The 18,881-nt window shown below is 35.8% G+C and overlaps 1 protein-coding gene across 3 annotated transcripts in view; it reads right to left on the bottom strand.

Annotated features, from left to right (window-relative positions):
* Nucleotides 1-637: 637 nt before the first annotated feature.
* GEN1 (GEN1 Holliday junction 5' flap endonuclease) overlaps nt 638-18,881 on the bottom strand; it is a 43,569-nt gene continuing 25,325 nt past the window's right edge. For all 3 annotated transcript variants that reach the window (XM_066236972.1, XM_066236974.1, XM_066236973.1), the window contains 9 exons: nt 18,229-18,302; nt 15,569-15,660; nt 14,072-14,222; nt 13,362-13,398; nt 13,195-13,275; nt 11,818-11,948; nt 9,801-9,862; nt 6,358-6,498; nt 638-5,846 (listed from right to left, as the gene is read on the bottom strand). In XM_066236972.1, coding sequence (XP_066093069.1) covers nt 4,528-5,846; nt 6,358-6,498; nt 9,801-9,862; nt 11,818-11,948; nt 13,195-13,275; nt 13,362-13,398; nt 14,072-14,222; nt 15,569-15,660; nt 18,229-18,302 — 2,088 coding nt within the window. In that variant the 3' untranslated portion in view covers nt 638-4,527. The remainder of the gene's footprint in view (nt 5,847-6,357; nt 6,499-9,800; nt 9,863-11,817; nt 11,949-13,194; nt 13,276-13,361; nt 13,399-14,071; nt 14,223-15,568; nt 15,661-18,228; nt 18,303-18,881) is intronic.

Below are 18,881 nucleotides of genomic sequence, written 5' to 3'. Positions count from 1 at the left end.
TCTACAAGGGATTAGAAACAGTGCTTGCCACTAGATGGAAGGATTAGAGTCTGGCTGTTAGAAATAAAAAGGAAATTGACTTTTTCACTCCATATTTTTTGTACTATTCCCACTTTTTAATTTAATCACATGAAAGTATTACCTTAAAAGGTGAATGTCACGCAATAACCACTGATTTAAAAAAACATATCAGTTCAATTAGGACAAGTGGGCTCCTTGAGAGAACTGTCCTTGGTTAGAATTCACTTATCCAGGAATTTATACGTAGCAAGTGCTGTGTCAACATGCCACTTTTCTAAAACAAAGTGAAACTTGATTCAAACAATTTTATATATATTTAGTGGAATTAAAAAAACAAACAAGTAAAATTACTTCAAAAAAAGCACAAAAATTCAAAAGGATTCCAAATTTGAGTCTAATTTTGCAACATGGCATAGTAACTACTAGATTAATAAATCAAAATTTCATCTCCAATCTAGGGAAAACCTCTTCACTTCTCTGGACTTGTTTTCTAATATATAAAATAATGACAGTGGTGCGCATATAGGAATGAAGTCAGACTGTATACATTTTAGATATTAGAGTTTGGACAGGTAAAATTCTCTACAACTTTTGGTTTTCGATCAGCTTTATTGTGATATAATTCACATAGCAGTTTATCTATTTAACTGGCATAATTCAATAGTTTTAGTACATTGTTTTGCAATCACCACAATCAATTTTAGAAAATTTCATCTCTACCCACTCATCCCCAAACCCACCCATCAACAGTCATTTCCCCTACCCCCAGCCCTCCGCAACCATGAGTCTACTTTGTTTCTATAGATTATAATTTGCCTATTTGGGACATTTCATATAAACCGAATCATACATGAGGTCTTTTGTAAAGATTGGCCTCTCTCTTAGCATGTTTTCGAGGTTCACATTATAATATTTATCAGTACTTCATTTCTTTTTATTGTCAATTGCTTGAGACCACATTTTGCTTACACACTCATCAGGTGATGGGCATTTGGGTTGCTTCCACTTTGGGGCGGTTATAAATTATGTGCTATGGACATCTGCATACAAGTTTTTGGGTGGATGCATGTCCTCATTTCTTTAGGGTGTATACCTGGGAACGGATTTGATGCATAATGTGGTAATCATATCTAACCATCTGAACCATCAGATTTTTCCAAAGTGGCTCTCCTATTTTACATTCCTACTAGCAGTCTATGAGGGTTTCAATTCCTCTGCATCCTCATCAACACCTATTATCTGTTTTATTTAAACATTTTTTAAAAGCTTTTATTTATTTTCTTTTTTTACAGAGACAAAGAGAGAGTCAGAGAGAGGGATAGATAGGGACAGACAGACAGGAACAAAGAGAGATGAGAAGCATCAATCATCAGTTTTTCATTGCGACACCTTAGTTGTTCATTGATTGCTTTCTCATATGTACCTTGATCGTGAGGCTACAGCAGATCAGTAAGCCCTTGCTCGAGCCAGCGACCTTGGGTCCAAGCTGGTGAGCCTTTGCTCAACCCAGATGAGCCCGCGCTCAAGCCGGCGACCTCAGGGTCTCGAACCTGGGACATCCGTATTCCAGTCTGATGCTCTATCTACTGAGCCACCGTCTGTCAGACTGTCTTTTTGATTCTAGCCATCCTCTTAGGTGTGAAGTGTTATCTCATTGTGGTTTTAGTTTGCATTTTTTTTGATAATTAATGATGAGAATTTTTTTCATGTGCTTACTAGCCATTTGCATATTTCTTTGGAAAAATATCCATTCAGATATTTTACTGACTTTTGTCTTATTATTGAGCTGTTAAGGGTTCTTTATACAAGTCCTTCTTAATACAAATCCTTTATCATATTTATGATTTGTAAACATTTTATATTTTGTGGGTTATCTTTTCATTTTCTTCATGGTGTCCTCTGAAACACAGTTTTTAGTTTTTTCTGAAGTCCATTTTTTTCTTATTGTTCGAGCTTTTGGTGCCATATCAAAGAAATCATTTCCTGGTCCAAAATTATGAAGATTTATGTCTGTGTTTTCATCTGAGTTTTACAGTTTTAGCTCTTCATTTTAGTTTTTTGATCCATTTGAGTTACTTTTGTATATTGTATGAGGTAGGGATTACACTTCATTTTTTTGTATGGGGATATTCATTTGTACCAGTAGCATTTGCTGAAAGACTACTGTTTTCTCATAAGCAGTCTTGACATTCTGATTGAAAATTAAATATAAATATGCATATTTCTGGACTCTCAATTCTATCCCAGTGATTGACATATATATATGTCTACCTTTATGCCATGAGAACATAGTCTTCATTATGGTAGCTTTATAGTAAGTTTTGAAATCAAGTTCTCCTTCCTATTTTTTTTAAAATTGCTTTGCCTATCCTGTGTCCCATAAATTTCCATACAAATTTTAGAATCAGCCTGTCAGTTTCTACAAAGAAATCAGCTGAAATCAAAGGAGATTGCATTGAATCTATAAATTAGTTTGCGATCTTAATATCAAGTCTTCTGACCCATGAACATAGGATGTCTTTTTATTTAAGTTTTTAAAATTTTTCATTCAACAATACCTTTATAGTTTTTAGAGTACAAATTTTATACTTCTTTTGTTCAATTTATTCCAAAGTATTTTATTCCTTTTAATGCTGTTGTAAAAATAACTTTAAAATCACTCAGTATTATTCAGTGAAAATGTATAGAAATATAATTGATATTTGTATATTGATCTTATATCCTGCAACCCTGGTAAACTCATTTATCAGTTCTAGTTGTTTTTAGTGGATTCCTTAGAACTTTGTATATACAAAATCTTGTCATCTGCAAATAGTGAGTTTTACTTTTTCCTTTCGAATCTGACTGCCTCTGGTCTTTCTGACTGATAAATGAATTAATGCATAACTTAATATTTGGAGATGTTAAACTCATTATTATTTAGATTCACTTAAAAAGAAAGTAAGGGAAAGAGGCCATGGCTCAGATGGTTTAGGGCATTGTCCTGATATACCAAGGTTGCAGGTTTGATCCCTGGTCAAAATCAACCAATGAATGCAAAAATAAGTGGAACAACAATAATGTTTCTCTCTCTCTCTCACTCTCTAATAATGAAAAATAAAGGGAGTCCTGCCTGGGTAGCTTGGTTGTTTGGAGTGTCATCCTGACGTGCCAGGGTTTACTGGTCGGGTCCCTGGTCGGGGCGCACGCAGAAGTCAACCAGTGAATGTGTGGATGGGTGGCATGGTGGACTAAGGTTTCTCTCTCTCTCACTTCTCCTCTCTCTATAAAATCAATCAATAAATTATTTTTTAAAGGGAAAGAAAAATGCCATAGAAGAAAACAAGAACAGAAAACAGTAAAAAACCAACAAATTAGGAGGCAAGAAATCTGAATCTCACATCATTATTAATTAGCTGTGTGATCTGAGCAAATGTCTAATTCTCTTCTGATTACACATTCTATTTTTCAAATCTTTTTCCATTTTGCATGCCTGTTAACTTCTGGAGGTAATGAAAGAATAGCATTCCTTTGGTTATTCAGCATTAAAACCAGGATTTTTACTACATATATTGACATCTTCCCCTTTTCTCATCTTTCCCCTCACAAAAGACTTTTACCAAAACTGAAAGGGTACCTTAAAAGTATCCTCACATGGAGAGAAAATATAACTCTCACAAAAGGCGCAAAGACATTGCAAGATTATATGCAATTCTAAAGAGTTATTCTCTTGGAAACAAGCTGAAATATAAATAAATACTTTAGAGGCTTATGCAAGATATCAGTAAAAATAAGCAAACAGATGAAGCATTAACTCAGTGTAGTACCATATTAAAGCTATGACTAAGGAATAGTCAGTAAAGATAAAAAAAAATGGCAAGAGTATATTTTAAAAATTTGTATCGCCCTGGCCGGTTGGCTCAGCGGTAGAGCGTCGGCCTGGCGTGCGGGGGACCGGGGTTCGATTCCCGGCCAGGGCACATAGGAGAAGTGCCCATCTGCTTCTCCACCCCCCTCCTCTCCTTCCTCTCTATCTCTCTCTTCCCCTCCCGCAGCCAAGGCTCCATTGGAGCAAAGATGGCCCAGGCACTGGGGATGGCTTCTTGGCCTCTGCTCCAGGCGCTAGAGTGGCTCTGGTTGCGGCAGAGCGACGCCCCAGAGGGGCAGAGCATCGCCCCCTGGTGGGCAGAGCATCACCCCTGGTGGGCGTGCCGGGTGGATCCCGGTCGGGCGCATGCGGGAGTCTGTCTGACTGTCTCTCCCGGTTTCCAGCTTCAGAAAAATACAAAAAAAAAAAAAAAAATGTATATCATCTACAGTTTTTACCACAAGGATCATCTTTTAAAACAGAAATTTTAGGTCACTTTTTAAAATTATAATTTTGATTAAAATGGCAAAAGCATCTCCTGACACACAGAACCGCATTCCATTTTTCTGCCAAGCATTAACTAGCCACCTTCCCTGTGCCTTGGCTAATGCTGTTTGTAGGAGAACACTAAGTCACACTTAAACAGTTTTCATTGCATTTCACATGTTCTGGAACCTCAGTTTCAATCTCTGACATAACGGAAGAGGACTATCCAAACAAGTGCCGGATTCGTCTTTTTCCTCGTGACACTGTAGGAAACTCTGAGAACCCTTTGCTGCATCTGGGAAATAGTTTTCTTCACTGCCAGTTGCTTTATAAACCTGGGCATACTGTTCAGTTTCTTTAATATGTATCTTAGGGTTACGTGGCTTGTTGGCTTCATTTTTCTTGAATGGGGCTGATTTCTGCTTCTGAGAACTCGGCTTCATTTTTTCAGTTGCATACCCAGCTCTCCCAAACACTGGGACACTGTCTTCATCAGAGGAATATCTGTCAAGGCAAACACTTTTCTTCTCTACGATTTTCTGAGTGGCCTGCAAATCAATTTTTCTACTCTGATCTAAAGAAGTATTTGGTGGTTCGACCCTGACATTAGAAGTCTTGACTGTCATGTTTTTGACAGAATATGGTACAGAAGTATTCACTGTGTAGTTCTCTTGAAACAGCTGGCCTCCTTTTAGAACTTTAGGGTCCCTAGATTTGTTTTGCAAATACATTCCTAGAAGATCTTTTGGAAGATGTGATGAACTATCAGAATGACTGTTAGAAATACAAGAGTCTTTTGCTGTGAGTCGGGATAAGGTTTTCAGGTTCACATCGGGTTGTAGGTTATTCTGAGGATGTGATGATTTTAGATGCATTCGTTCCTTTAAGGGCAAGTCCTGCAGGTGTAAATCAGTCATGACAGAGAGCAGATGCTCTTCAGGATCAGTCTTTCGAATATCCCAATCCAACTCTTTATTAATGTCTGTGGGGCACCATTGTGTTTCACATGACAGTCGCCCTGAGGTCTTTATAAAGCTGTCAGGGCCACTGGTCCCAAGTTCTGAATTTAAACCATGAGAGCAACTGTTCCTTGGAATAGCTGGAGAATTACTAAAAGAAGTTCCATCCCAATCAATGGTGCTCAAGTGTAGATCAGCAATCACCGGCAAGTTAGGGGAAGAGATATTCAGGTGACTAGATTCTGAAATTAGAGATTTACTGGCAGCTTCAATTTGCTGCACAGCCCAAGGTCCTGAAGAAGATGTGAACTGTTCTTCTATATTCAAGCGCAGAGCATCTTCAGATAAACGCGAGTTATTTGATGATGCAGAAATAGATTCCTGGGATAATGTGGAATCAGAAGAAACATCCAAATTTAACCGAAAATTCTGTTTACAAGAGATTTCACATGTGGGTTTTAAAGTTATAAGTGACTGAAAACCAGTATCATCTGTTTCTGGCAAATGGTTTTCTTTAGGCTTAGTTTTCATGTCTGAAAAGAAAAAAATACAGTATAATTAGAATCTGCTTTATTTTACTTAACTTGAGTAAAATTAAAGAGTTCAGAATAAATCTGCATAAGCAATCTTTGCATTTTTGTCCCAGTATATTCCTAGAAAATGTGTCATAAGTAATTATAACAAAATAATTATCAACAAATTAAAAAATATTTTCTTTTGAAAACAAGGTTATGATCAAATTCTTTTTCACACTGAGTTCTGGGAAATAAAGATGATGTATTTATAATCCAAAATACATTACATATACTATTTGCTCAAAAAGTTGTTAGTATAATTACTATTATTAATAGTTGGTTAAGTTATCAGATACAGGTAAGAAGGGTTTATTCTTGACTTTTCAGCTTTAAAAGAAAGTATGTCAAGACAAAGAAGCAAGTGTACAATCTTTACTCTTATATAGAACTTTAAGCAAAATTCAGAAAATGTAGATTCAAATGGCAGAGATAGCTCTAGACATAAATAGCTATCAAATGAGATACTTACTTTTATTTTTCTTCCCTTTCTTTTCCAACTTTTGTTTTTGGTAAACAGCAACAATCTCTGGAAAAGCTGCTTCAAATAATGATTCTTCTTCTATTGTTTGTAGAACTAATTCTCCATGATCATCTTCTATAGCATAATGTTCTAAAAGATTAAAAATACAGTAGGAAGCCTTAATTACAGACTTGAATGATTCAATTTTTCCAGGTAACTAAGTTTATCATGTAAACTTCGTGTCCACAAATGGACAAGTCATTGCAAATCTTTATAACTCTATTCTCATAATGTGTTGATTCTAGTACAGAACTGACTTTATTCTGCCTGACAATTAGAATTTTAAACTTTTTAGCTTTAGAGATGGTGGGAGTAGCTTCGAGGATAAAAACCTTTGTTTAGATAAGGTTAGTTGCCGTTATATTTTTTAGACTAACAAGTGTTAAAATTCCAGATACAGAATGGGAATAGATAGTTGATTTAAAGTCCAATATTGGCCCTGACCGATTGGCTCAGCGGCAGAGCATCAGCCCGGTGTAAATCCCGGGTTCAATAACTGGCCAGGGCACACAGAAGCGCCCATCTGCTTCTCCACTCTTCCCCCTCTACTTCCTCTCCATCTCTCTCTTCCCCTCCTGCAGCCAAGGATTCACTGGAGCAAAGTTGGCCCGGGCACTGAAAATGGCTCCATGGCCTCACCTCAGGCACTAGAACAGCTCCGGATGCAACGGAGCAATGCTCCAGATGGGTAGAGCATCGCCTCCTAGTGTGCATGCCAGATAATTCCCAGTCAGGCACATGTGGGAGTCTGCCTCCCACTTCTCACTTCAGAAAAATACAAAATAAAGTTCAATATTAACTTTATTATTATTTTAAAAAATTTTTTTTATTTATTCATTTTAGAAAGGAGAGCGGGGGGAGAGAGAGAGAAGAGAGAGAAGAGGGGGAGGAGCAGGAAGCATCAACTCCCATATGTGCCTTGACCAGGCAAGCCCAGGGTTTTGAACCGGCGACCTCAGCATTTCCAGGTCGACGCTTTATCCACTGCGCCACCACAGGTCAGGCCTATTATTATTTTTTAAAGATTTTATTTATTTATTTCAGAGAGGGGAGAAAGAGAGAAGTAGGGGAAGGAGCAGGAAGCATCAACTTCCATATGTGCCTTGACCGGGCAAGCCCAGGGTTTCAAACCAGCGACCTCAGCATTCCAGGTATACTTTTTATCCACTGTGCCACCACAGGTCAGGCCAATATTAACTTTCTTTAGTGGTGGCTTCTGAAAAGAACAGAATTGAAAGGTTCATCAGAAATATTACAGTAGTTCCCTTTATCCACAGGGGATACAATCTGAGACTCCCAGTGACACCTGAAACCACAAATAGTATTAAATCCTATATATGTATGTTTTGTTCTGTATATACAAATACTTAAAATAAAGTTTAATTTATACATTAGGCGCAGTAAGATTAACAATAACAAAACAGAACAGCTATAACAATATACTATAAAGTTATATAAATGTGGTCTCCTCTCTCAAAATATCTGATTGTAGCGTACTCACTTTTTCAGTTAAAGGAAGACATTAACAGCTTTTCTGGCATATCCAAATTGCCAGCATCACTACTCTTGTGCTTTGGGGCCATTATTAAGTAAAATAAGGGTGACTTGAACACAAGCACTGCAATACCGTGACATCAATCTGATGACCAAGATGGCTACTAGGGACCAATGGGCGGATTGCATATGCAGCATGGATGTGTTTGACAAAGAGATGATTCATACCCCAGGTAAGACAGAATGAAAAAGCAAGACATTTTATTAGAAAAACACAAATTTAAAACTTATAAATTATATATTTCTGAAATTTTCCACTTAATATTTGTGAACCATGGCTGAATGCTGGTAACTAAAACCACAGACGGTGCAACCATGGATAAGTGGTTTCTACTGTACTATTTTCTAGAGGTTATCAACTTCTCGAAGATGTACCCAGGTTTAATAGACTTACAAGCAACTGATAAAGGAAAATGAGAATGCTTATATGAAAATTCACAATAAGATATAAAATAGCAGACTAGATTTTTTTGCATTTACTCTGTATGAGGGCAAAACTGCACAAGAAGCCAAACTGGAATGAAAATATTAGTTGATAAGTTTAAAGTAGAAACAACGGAAAGAGGTGAATTTAAAGTGTTTCTTACTTAAACTAGCTTGGAGCACACCTTCTGCCTTAAAGGACAGCTCTCACAAGGATAAGTGATAGTGGGCACCTGATCCTCAGTTCTGCACAGAGATCTGCAGAGCCAAACTGGATTTATGCCCTTTTCCTTTCTAAAAATATACTATATTTGGTGGCACTGTTCCTAAATAGTTTTCAAAATTCTTCAGCTTTCTATTTTCCTCTTATTGCTTAGGAACGTTGATCTAACTCTTTACTAATTTCATTCTTCAAAGTTACTTACAACTTAAAACCTTCATTGAGAAATCTATTCTCTCACTCATTCGCCTATAATCACACAACATGTTCTCAGTGCTAAATAAAATTGAAATTAGGATTCTTTTATATTTCAAGAATCTGTACTTTTCTTGCCTTCAGCTTTTGATGCTAATTCAAAGAGTTCACTGTAGTTCTGTCTGCAGCAAAATAAGAATGTTTTCATTCCCATGAAAACTAAAGAGTAGGAAAAGGAGAGGAACGGTACCCTAGGTGCCATTCAGTGCCCTTGACTTCTTTCTTTATTTTTTAATTAAGTGAGAGGGTAAGAGGTGGGGAGGCAGAGAGAAAGACCTCTGCATGCTCTCTGACTGACTGGGATCCACCTGGCAAGTCCCCTACCGGGCAATGTTCTGCCCATCTAGGACAGCTGCTCTGTTACTCAGAAACCAAGCTATTTTAGCCTCTGAGGTGAGGCCATGAAGCCATCCTCAGTGCCCGGGGCCAACTTCCTGAAACCATTTGAGCCATGGCTGCAGGAGAGGAAGAGAGAAGAGGAGGAGGGGGAGGGGATGGAGAAACAGATGGTCACTTCTCCTGTGTGCCCTACTGGGAATCGAACCCGGGACTTCCACACACCAGTTGTACCTCTGAGCCAACTGGCCAGGGCCACCCTTGACTTATTTAGATACAACTACATGATGAAATCCAATAAGCAGACTGTTGGTTGCGGCATTTTCTTGAAAAATATAAACCAAAACTATTTCCATATTATTTTCTTAAACATTAAGTATAAAAAAAATGCCAACTTAAGACATTAAAATAAAATTACTTAAAATGTTTCATCTTTACTATTAATCAAAGCCTATTTAAATAGCACAAGTAAACTGTAAATTAATCCTGGGTGCCTGTTTCTTCTTTATCTTTTATATAAATATGTATGTTTTACATATGTGTGCAATATTTGCTAAACATATATGGTTAAATGTTGTAAATTTTGCTTAAATTGAATACATACCAGGCTTTTCCCACTCTATTTCAAAGCAATGAACTCCATTTCTGATCCGGTTTTTAACAATTCTGAAAAACAAATTCATTTAATGAGGTCCAACTGCATGAGTTATTTGGAAGTTTTCGATTTATAGTTGAATTATTCAATTTCCATTGATTTTTTATTCTATTTTATAACATTTTTTAAAATGATAAGGAATTACCAGTTATTCTTTGACTAATTTATTCAAAAGATAATTTTATTGTTAGGTACATATAACTTATAATTTATTAAATCCTATGAGTAGATTTTCCTTTATTATTCAGTATACCAGTTTTCCATAATAATTGTTGTTTTAAAGTCTATTTTGTTTCTGTTAAATTTGCAACATCACTTTAATAAATATTTGCCTGGTCAATGTTTTAAATCACTTTATTTTTAAACTTTGTGTAGTTTTATTCTGAACATGCCCTATAAGCAGAATATTGCTGAATTTTGTTTACTCATCCAATAAAGTACCTTTAATAGATGAGTTTAATTCACTTACATTTATTGAGATTACTAACATAGTGGGACTCATTCATATTTCTAATTTTGTGAATTTTGTGTTTTCGTTACCAAGCTTTTCTTTGCTACTTCCCCCTTCCTATATTCTTTTGGTTTGATAGTTTTATTTTCCTATTTTATGTATTGTTTGGAAGATAAGAGATTGTATTTCTAATGTTTTAGGGGTTACCCTTATGCATACTTCAGAAGTTTTAGTTTATGATATTTTAATCATCAAGCATTATGCAGATATTTATGTACATATTTTTTCCAGTCAGTTTATTAAATTAGGTAAATATGTTTTTTCAGTTTTTATGCTGACCACTATATTTCTTGTTATCTTCATCTTCCCTCTGGGTTCAGTGTTCTTCTTGCTGAAGGAAGTACATCCTTTAACAGTGCTTTTAATGAGGCTCAGTGAATGGTAAACTCTTAGTCTTCGTATGCCTGAAAATGCCTTTCCAACCAGGAAATCATATTTTAATGATGTCTGGGTCGCCAATTACTTTTACTCAAGGTTCTGAAATATTATTCTATCATCTTCTGGCATCTATTACTATTATGGAAGATGTATACTATCAGATAATCTTTTCATTATAGTTTTGTTTTTGTTTGATACTTTCCTCCAAACTTTTTATTTTGAGTTTCAAATCTTGAGAAAAGTTACAAGAACAGTACAGGGAATGCTCACTTAACCTTCACTGAGATTCATTACTTCTCAGTTCCACTTCACATTTTTCTTCCCTTTCTGGTCCACAGAGTTATCTGGCTGAGTTTGGCTATATCTTTTTACAGTGTTTTTTTAAAATAATCTATTATTACTATGCGTTTGAAACAGTAAAGTATGTCAAAGCATGAATATACTATGTTATCTTGACTGTAATCCCTGAATAAGCTTTCATTATTCTAGACCAGGGGTCCCCAAACTTTTTACACAGGGGGCCAGTTCACTGTCCCTCAGACCGTTGGAGGGCCGGACTATAAAAAAACTATGAACAAATCCCTAAGCACACTGCACATATCTTATTTTAAAGTAAAAAAACAAAACAGGAACAAATACAATATTTAAAATAAAGAACAGGTAAATTTAAATCAACAAACTGACCAGTATTTTAATGAGAACTATGGGCCTGCTTTTGGCTAATGAGATGGTCAGTGTCTGGTTCCATATTTGTCAATGCTAGCTGTAACAAGTGATATGATGTGCTTCTGGAGCCCTGACGCGTGTGTCCCGCATCTCTGCGCTTTGTGGCGCCACCACATACAGCACACAGGATGCATCCTGTGCTCTCTCACTGACCACCAATGAAAGAGGTGCCCCTTCCGGAAGTGCGGCGGGGGCCAGATAAATGGCCTCAAGGGGCCGCATGTAGCCTGCGGGCCGTAGTTTGGGGACCCCTGTTCTAGACCTTTCTTCCATCTTTATAAAGATGGAAGAAAATTTTAGATCATAAGATAATCAAATAGAAATACAGAAATTTCTTCAGATAATTCATACCGGATTGGCTGTAGTTGATCAGAGTTCCTTCTACCAACTTTCCTTTCTATCAAGTCAAAGTGAGTCAAAAGTACCAACAATTTCTCACATGCATAGTGATTGGGCCAATCCATTTTTTCAAGAGTAAATCTCTGTAGATAAATAAAAATAAAGCAAAGTTTTCTTATTTCTTGGAGACAAATAGCATTCAGATAACATTATTTTTTCCTTGTTAAAATAGTACCAGTGAGAGTATTTCCAGAAAGAATATAGCACAATAATTAAGTGTGAGAATTCTAGGTTTGAATGCCAGCATATTTCCCAGATGTTGGGTAGATTACTAAACCTCTCTTAGTCTTACGCTTTCCATCTGTAAAATATTACTCTGCACACAGATTATGAAGATAAAGTGATACTACATGTAATGTGCTACATATAATAACAAATTTTAAATGTTCAGTAAATGTTGGCTACCACTATTATTTCTGTTTTTGGCAGGAATAAGCAACAAGTAGTTATAATTTACTGAGCCACTCTGTTTCTTGAGCCACTATATTAGGAGTTAATATATATAATCGCACTTAATCCTCATAGTGACTTTATGAGATAAGTAATACGATTTCTATTTTAAGGACAATACCTCTCCCGTGTCACATAGAAAGTGATAGACTATCCAAATTTAGATTTAGGTAACTGATTACATATCATAATGCCCTTGTAAACTATACTACCTTTCATAACAACACACTTGATCTGGACATTCTCTGGCCATTAGCCTGTCTCTCCTCACATACCCCAGAATACACTATCTCTGTACAGTATATTTAAGGTGTTTTCTAAAAAATAGCATAATTATAATTTGTCTTATGGTCTGAAAAGTTTGTTTACTATGTATACAAAGAAAAGAAGATTAGGAGCCTGGCTGGTTGACTCAGTGGTAGAGCGTTGACATGGTGTGTGGAAGTCCCAGGTTCAATTCCCAGTCAGGGCACAGAGGAGAAGCGACCACCTGTGTCTCCTACCCCCTCCCTCCTTTCTCTCTATTTCTCTTATCCTCTCGTAGCCATGGCTTGATTGATTTGAGCATGTTGGCCCTGGGTGCTGAGGATGGCTCCATGGCACCTCTGCCTCAGGCACTAAAAAAAGCTCAGTTGCAAGCATAGTCCAAGATGGGCAAAGCATTGGCTCCAGACAGGTGAGTCTGTCTCTCTATTTCCCCTCCTTTAACTTAAATTAAAAACAAACAAACAAAACAAAAATGATTAGTAATAAATGCTGGAAAGTACATGGGCAATCTATAGTGCTCTGTTTTAAATGTTCTCTCAGACCACGCAAAGTGATTATCCATTATCTTCCTAATATCCAACTTCATACTGTAAAGAATTTATTTTCAGATACCTGAAACAATAATAAATCAGGTCTCTGGAACCTGATTAACTTCACCAATTTGTCCTTGTTCAGAAGGAATTCTTGAATAACCTAGTAAGAGAAAAGAAAATAGAATATGAGACTTCAAACTTTTAAAAAAACTTCTAAAATAAACACACTTGAATTATTGTTATTACCTCATGGAAGGGGAATCCCTCACAACTGCAAGCTTTTCTGAAAATAAATTATATATATTTTATTAATACAATCAGACTCTAAAACCATCTCATCCAATCTCCTCCCATTTAATAAAATACATCCTTGTATAGTATTCCAGTCATGAAGTTTCACTTTGAATAACTATTAAATTTCTATCTTCTGGCCCTGGCCAGTTGGCTCAGTAGTAGAGCATCAGCCCGGCGTGTTGAAGTCCTGGGTTCTATTCCCAGCCAGGGCACACAGGAGAAGCGCCCATCTGCTTCTCCACCTTCCCCAACTCCTTCCTCTCTCTTTCTTCCCCTCCTGCAGCCAAGGCTCCATTGGAGCAAAGTTGGCTCTGGTGCTGAGTATGGGCTCCATGGCCTCTGCCTCAGGTGCTAGAATAGCTTTGGCCACAAGGGAGCAACACCCCAGATGGGCAGAGCATTGCCCCCTGGTGGGCATGCCGGGTGGATCCTGGTTGGGCACATGTGGGAGTCTGACTGCCTCCCCACTTCTAACTTTGGAAAAATATATATAAAAAAATTCTACCTTTTGAGGTAGCTTAATTTTTTAACAGAATCAAGAAAAGGATTTTTTGAAACATTACTAATTCAGACATGGGGGAAGGTTATATGGAAATAATTCAAACACAGATGTATCAAATAGGTCAAGCCAGAAAAGAGTGAATTAAAAAAACAAAACTTACTTCTTAATATTGTTCTCTACTACAGTCAGTTGCCTATCATACTCTGCTAGGTGCCACTCACAAGGACAACAGTATTCACAATCATGTGGTTCACAATATCGATCAGTTTGACATAATTTGCATCCATTATGTTCATGATCCTTGGGTGAACCTTTAGGGAAATACAAAAAGGTATGCTTTTCACTGCTTTTTAGAATTACCTTCTACATACACTTTTTTTCTTGCCCTTATCCAAATATTTATAAATGAATACTTTCTGGCATAGTATCTAGCCTATAGAAGGGTTTCAACACATGTAGGTTGAATAGGTAATGCACACTATGGTAACTCTCAGGGTGAAGTAGGTCCTGAGCTATTACTATCATAATACTCTTTTGTTTCTGTAAATTCCTCTTTTATCTGAAAGTGTTAATTTGTAATTTGAAATTATATATTTAGAAAAAAAGAAATTATATAGTCATAATAATCAACAATGAAAAACTTTGTGGTTAATTTGATAGCTAAATGCCAGAAAATTAGGCTATAATTATTACTACTAAAAAATGTTATTTACTTAATAGAATAATTCATGAAATGATTTCTTTAATGAGAATATTAGAAGAATATACCAGATCATAGTGTTTAGCTTTCAGGTACCTTATAACTCTTTTTAAACCATGCTGGGAACATGGATAAATAATAAGTGTGGTGATATGGGTGTGGGCCCTAGTTCCCTTAGAAAGCAAAGCATGACCCCTTCAATATTCTCATGTGGAAGAGCATACACAATTTATACGACCTAAAATTGTCATTTAAAGGGTGACAAGAAACTACAGAATAGAAATTTACCTATAAAAATGATTTCTACCATGATTTCATTTATAATGTAACAATGTTAATGAAAACATATTAAGGCAAGTAGGCAAAGCAGCATCTTTTAAAAGATGAGCTATCATGATCCCTTAATCTCTCCTGAGAATGAAACTTTTCTAATCTAGTACATATCAGTGACATGTTTTATTCTTTTACCAAAAGTAATAAAGAGAAAAAAAGCTATTTTCAATAATAATGAATGTTTTAGAGATTACTTTCAAGGTGAAATCTTCACACAATAAAAATGCACTACAGGACAATTAAGAACCATTTATATGTAAATGAAATCACTGATATGGAAACAAATATTTCAATTTCAATTTCAATTTCCCCTAAGACTATAAACACAATTTTCCCCTTTAAAATAGAGTTCTATATTAAAAACATAATATTACAATCTAAGTATCTTGGATTTTGAGTTTGAAACTGCACTTACCCTACATTTACCATTTACATCACATGATTTCATTCAACTATCCTTTACTGGGTGCTTACTGTGTACACGTGATACAACTCCTGACTCTGAGGATTCCAAGTCTAGTGGGGAAGATGATGTAAAATGTGACTAGGAGAACAGAGATGAAGACGACGTGGGTATCTGACACTCACTCTAAGATAGTATCCTTGCTATCTGTGTCTGCTTACCTGGATGGGAACATACAAAGCAATGAGCCAGTTTTTGAGTAACTAGTGATTGTTCCGTAGGGTAACAAGATTTTTCCTTCCACTTGGTAAACCTTAAAAAAAAAAAAAAAGCCACCAAAATGCCATGTTCTCAAATATCAGGTTATTTAGTTCCCTTCCATGTGCCAACTTTTTTCCTTTGATGGTAAAGTTGCTGGTCTAGCCTGGAAAAAGCCTTAATCTATGTATCTCAATTTTTAAATGTGGCCCACAGGACAGGGCAACAAGGAAGGAGAATGTCAGAAAGGAAGAGGAAGGAGAGGGAAGGAGAGAAAAGGCAGATGAGTATGAGCATGCGCATGTCCTTAAAAAGTCTTCACTTAGGCACACATGTAAAAAGAATGATTTGTCTGTGTCTGTTTTTGACATCTTTTCTCAGTGCCAGAGTATAAAACAAACAGAATCGTGTACACAAACACTTCTGTGCATCAAAACAGTATAAAGGGCAAAGTATAAAACTTGAAGCTTCTGAGTAAGAACTGTTTCAAAACTCCAGATCATTTGAAATTACAAAATTTTCTCAATCCCTTACAGAATAGCAAAAACTACCTGTTTAATAAAATATATTTTTAAATGTATATAACTGCTAAATGTCTATTAAATAAAAGTTAATTTTTGGCTAAAGTTCCATGTCAACATATAACCACCAATGGATAGTTAAGCACTATCATAAAACCTAAGTTCTAAATTGTTCCTCTACTTACAGAAGTTAAAGTTCTAATAAAAAGCTAAACTATCTCTTCAGTTTACTGTGTAGTAACTAGCAACAAGACTTATGAAACTTTTGGGATTTCTAACTCATATACTACAAATACCAAGTACACGCTTGCTGAAAATTAGCATTAACTGCTTCTGGCTGCTGGATGAATACTAAACAGAGTTTCAAAAATTAGAAATAAATAGGGGGAAGTCAGTCTAACTTAATCAAAATAAAACAACAAATAATTATAAAGACATGTAATTTTGTTATTTTTAAATGTCAAGACCAACATTTAATAAAATGTTGCCAAAAGTACAAATGTGTGCTGAAACCATTTCAATAAGAATAACTGGTAGTTGTGCAGACCATGACTTAAATTTGCATAACAACCTTACCCTGTTTACTGCGCTTTTTCTGGTAACCTCCCATAACTGTCTCCGCCTACCGCCTACCTCTAACATCTTTTATTTTCAACTCAAGATGGTATTTAAGCTGGTGGCTTCAGCATTTGGCGAGCTGCTCCGTTTTCCTTGGTCTCCTCCCTTGTATACAGGAGATCTACCTATTAAATTTCCACATATTTGTGAATTTCCCAAATTACTTTCTGTTGTTGATTTCTGGTTTTATTTTATTGTGGTTGGAGAAGATATTTTATATCATGTCAATCCATTAAAACTTTTTTGTGGTTTGTTTTGTGGTCTGACATGTGGTCTATCTATCCTAAAGGGTGTTCCATGTGCACTTGAGAAGAAAGTTTATTCTATGCTTGTTGGGTGGAATGTTCTGTGGAGGTCTATTAGGACTAGTTGCTTTACATTGTGGTTCAAGTCTTCTATTGTATTTCTTGTTAATCATCTGCCCAGGTGTTCTCCCCATTATTGAAAGTGGAATATTGAAGAAAAATAAAAAAAGAATGACTGGTAGTAAGCCAAGGACCATATTCGCTTGTTTTTCCTTCTTTGTGTTATTTTTCACAATTCCCAAACAATTCCTTAACTCATCTCCATGCCCAAGTATATCTTCTATCCTACTTTGGCACAGTAATCACTGATATCAAAAAGGAATTTATTGAAGCCTTAGATCTATCAACAGCTTTACAGCTGAATGAGAAGTATTATAGGAACGAGCACAGTGACTTGAAATTGTTTTCATGGTCATTCCTTCTTGATTTCTCCAGGCAGTGTCTCCTTTCCTGCACTCGCCACCTCAAACCTAAGGGAGGCCAGGACTGTTTTAAGTCTCCAGTGTCCTCGTTCTTGCCTTTACTCATTCTATTTTATTACCCTCAATATTAATTTTTTATAAATTGCTGCTTTTACCAAGTAAATATAATACACATACTACCAAATTCAATAGCATAAATTTATACATTTCAGCATATTCTGAATATGACCTGTCTTGAATCCTTAAACTGTACAGTCTAAATTAATCTGAGTTAATATATTACTAAATATATTATTATACAACAAAGGGCAGTCAAGCAAAAATTTTGATGAAGTGTTACTTATTATTAAATATTTGTAACATGTCAAGTAATACATTTATAAAATAAATTCTGTATCAAAGTATTTTGTATCAAAAATAATTTTAAGGATAAAATTATTTTAATTTTATCTTTACTTGGTGGTAACATGGCCCATGGCAAATGCCTACAGTTATAAAGGCATCTGACATCATACTACTTGTGTTTACAGTGAGCTAATAATATTGAAAAAAAAATAATATGGCTTAGGATATATATCCTCATCCTTTCTTTGGAAAAGTTCAAAATAAATAAAAATAAGTAATTTAAAATGAAAATATTAATCAGTTTAAAAATATGAAGCCTTTTACTGGAAAGGTAATACTTTTTGTAATATTCAGAATTAAATTCAAGAAGAATAACAGTATAATGTCACAAGAAAACGTATTTCTTAGTTACCTCTGAAGTAAACTTTGCCCTTTCAAAGTCTGTATAAGTTTTAATGCTTGCTCTTTTCCAACTCCAGGGACGCCCTTTCAGAAAGTGGGTAAAGAAATTCAAACATTAATCCCTAGGGAATGAACAAAGTACAGTAATATATCCATTCAATACGAAAGAATGAGGCCACTGCCTAATGACAGGAAAGATGTGCAAGGTGCATTGTGCGGAAGTGAAAACCGCAGGACAGCCTGTGGCGCGATCTCGAGTTAATTAATCTATGCAAACAGAGAAGTCAGAGGGTTATCATACAGCAAATTACTGACAGTGTTTATTTTAGGAAAAGGAACAGAATTTAAAGGGCATTCACTTTCTTTGTAAATTATTTGCATAATAACTTAATTTGGCCTAACTTTATATTATATTTGTAACCAGGAAAAAGCAGTTAATGATATGAACGTTTAATTATTTAAAAACCCAGATGTCAAAAAAGAACAAAGGGGAATTCCAAGTTAAGCCTTGAAATGAGTAACTTAAGAGAATTAAAACATGCCCCAACCCAATAAATGTACAGTCACATGGCAATTTCTGGTGTAAGTTAATTAAGTCTTCCAGTTCCTGTAAAAGTTTACATGTATGTCCTTGTAGAAGCAGGGCTGCTAGTTAGTCAACAT

This window comes from Saccopteryx bilineata, chromosome 6 (assembly GCF_036850765.1).
Source record: "Saccopteryx bilineata isolate mSacBil1 chromosome 6, mSacBil1_pri_phased_curated, whole genome shotgun sequence".
NCBI lineage: Eukaryota > Metazoa > Chordata > Mammalia > Chiroptera > Emballonuridae > Saccopteryx > Saccopteryx bilineata.
Note: the sequence above shows the minus strand (reverse complement) of the source record. Positions and strands in the feature narration are given on the sequence as shown.